General features: G+C 64.9%; 1 protein-coding gene across 1 annotated transcript; it reads right to left on the bottom strand.

Annotated features, from left to right (window-relative positions):
- Positions 1-16: 16 nt before the first annotated feature.
- On the bottom strand, positions 17-2,136 carry LOC106900040 (transforming growth factor beta-1-induced transcript 1 protein-like). The gene is made up of 3 exons (XM_014961999.1): positions 2,054-2,136; positions 1,673-1,821; positions 17-1,176 (listed from the first exon to the last, which is right to left on the bottom strand). Exons 1-3 carry the CDS (start codon positions 2,130-2,132, stop codon positions 910-912), a joined length of 495 nt encoding a protein of 164 aa, XP_014817485.1. The 5' UTR covers positions 2,133-2,136; the 3' UTR covers positions 17-909.
- Between the last annotated feature and the right edge of the window lie 242 nt (positions 2,137-2,378).

Raw genomic sequence — 2,378 nt, forward strand, 5'->3', positions numbered from 1 at the left:
AATATAAAGACTTTGGCATGTGCAAGCAAAGAGCAAGTGCGACCCACGGAGGCCCCCAGTGCCCCCCCCCGGGACCACCAGTGCCCCCCAGTCCTTCCAACCCTGCACCAGGCACAGAGACCACCCCACAGAAAGTCCATGGCCAGATCCGTGGGTCACAGTGCACTGTGGAGCCCCCATGGAACCCCCGCAGGGTATTTATGAGGCCACCCCACACCATGGGGTGAGGGACCCCCGGGTGAGGCTCCCAAGTACTGTGGGGGCACCTCCATGACCACCTCCATGGAGCACTCCATCCATGGGGTGGTCATGGGGTACCCATTTGATCTCCATGGGGCACCCTACACTACGGACCACCTCAAGGGGCCCATGCATGAGGTCTCCAAGTGCCCCAAGGCACCTCCATGACCACCCCCAGTGGTGCCCCCCATTCAACGGTTCACCCATGGAATGTTCTTGTTGTGGTCCCAGGGTGTCTCCATTGGACCTCTGTGGGGCACCCTACACCATGAGGCACCTCAAGGGTGCCAGATCCCCACGCACGAGGACCCCTAAGCACCATGGACAACCCTGAAGACCACCTCAATGGTGCACCCCATCCAACGGTTCACCCATGGAATGTTCTTGTGATGGTTGCGGGCTCTTCACTGCACCTCTGTGGGGCACCCCACACCAGGAGGCACCTCGAGGGTGCCGGATCCCCATGCAAGGGTGCCCTTCCCCCTCCAAGCACTACGGAGCACCTTGAAGACCACCCCAATGGTGCACCCCCCCCAACGGAATGTTCTTGTGGTGGTTGCAGGGTGTCCGTTGGCCCTCTACGGGTCACCCCGCACCAGGAGGCACCATCGGTGGGGCTGAGAGGTGGGGAGCGGTGGTGGTGGTGGGGGGAAGGGGGCCGTGGTGGCCTCACCCGAAGAGGCGTAGGAAGCAGGGCTGGCAGTAGGGCTTGCCCTCCTGCTCCTGGAAGGTGCCCTTGGAGAGGGGCCGGAGGCAGAAGGCGCAGACGAAGTGCTCGGGGTGGAAGCGTTGGGCCATGGCCGTGATGCAGCGGCCGGCGATGGGCTCCCCACAGCCCCGGCACAGCGAGCCCCGCCGGGCGTGGAAGTGACGCTCGCAGTAGGGGTGGCCCCCGTCCTCAAAGAACATGCCCCCCACGAAGGGCGCGAAGCACTCCTGGGGGAACAGGGAGGTGGGGCGTGAAGGGAGGTGGGACACCATGGGGACATGGGGGACCAGGGGAGGTGGGGATGTGAGATGAGAAGTGCTCCTGGAGGTGGGACACGGGGATGTAGGGACGTCAGGGACCAGGGGAGGTGGGACATGGGGAGATGGGAACATGGGGGACCAGGGGAGGTGGGGATGTGAGATGAGAAGTGCTCCTGGAGGTGGGACACGGGGATGTAGGGACGTCAGGGACCAGGGGAGGTGGGACATGGGGAGATGGGAACATGGGGGACCAGGGGAGGTGGGGATGTGAGATGAGAAGTGCTCCTGGAGGTGGGACACGGGGATGTAGGGACGTCAGGGACCAGGGGAGGTGGGACATGGGGAGATGGGAACATGGGGGACCAGGGGAGGTGGGGATGTGGGATGAGAAGCACTCCTGGAGGTGGGACAAAGGGAGATGGGGACATGGAGGACCAGGGGAGGTGGGACATGGGGGTCTCACCCGGCAGACGAAGCACTCGGGGTGCCAGAGCCCCTCCAGGGCAGCGATGTAGCCCTCCAGGATGGGCCCCCCACAGCCCCGGCACCGGCTGGAGAAGAGCTCAGCGAAGTCCTGGCGGCAGTACTGCTGGCCGTCCTTCTCCAGGAAGCCTGTGGGACAGCACGGGGAGGGTGGGGGGACAGGGGGACACCACGGACGTGGGGACGGTGAGATGTGGGGGTGAGGCTGGGATGGAGAAGGAGAGACGTGGGGATGGTGGTGGGACCACGAGGGGATGGTGAGATGCGGGGGACACAGGAGCACAGGATCAGCCCACAGAGACATGGTGGGACAGGGCAGGGACACGGGGGGACCAGGAGGGGACACAGAGGTGACACCCCCCCTCCTCGCCGAAGGGCTGCCCACACTTGACGCAGCAGAAGTGCTCCGGGTGCCAGTTCTTGTCCAGCGCCGTCACCATTTTCTGGGGGGGCAGGAATTGGAGATTTGGAGATGGGGACATCACTGCCAACCCCCCCACCCCCCTCCCATAGGGGGTCCTACTGCACCCATGGGGGTCCCACCACCCCCAGGGCACCCCACAAGGTCTCACTCCTTCCCACAGGAGATCCCGTGGCCCCCCAGAAGGTCGTGGCTGAGGTGGGGGGCATCGGGGGGGTCCCCGAGCTGGGAGGAGCAGGAAGAGGCTTAAGGGGGGGGGCTCTGT

Source organism: Calidris pugnax, unplaced genomic scaffold, assembly GCF_001431845.1.
Source record: "Calidris pugnax isolate Ruff unplaced genomic scaffold, ASM143184v1 scaffold1105, whole genome shotgun sequence".
NCBI classification, from domain to species: Eukaryota; Metazoa; Chordata; class Aves; order Charadriiformes; family Scolopacidae; genus Calidris; species Calidris pugnax.

What these genes read in the sequence shown, in the direction of transcription:
- LOC106900040 (XM_014961999.1), bottom strand. Translation starts at nt 2,132, where the DNA reads ATGGTGACGGCGCTGGACAAGAACTGGCACCCGGAGCACTTCTGCTGC. An exon ending in GCAGCCCTTCGGCGAGGAGG is followed by an intron (nt 1,822 to 2,053) that starts GGGGGTGTCACC and finishes GCTGTCCCACAG; the next exon opens with GCTTCCTGGAGAAGGACGGC. An exon ending in CCGAGTGCTTCGTCTGCCGG is followed by an intron (nt 1,177 to 1,672) that starts GTGAGACCCCCA and finishes CTGTTCCCCCAG; the next exon opens with GAGTGCTTCGCGCCCTTCGT.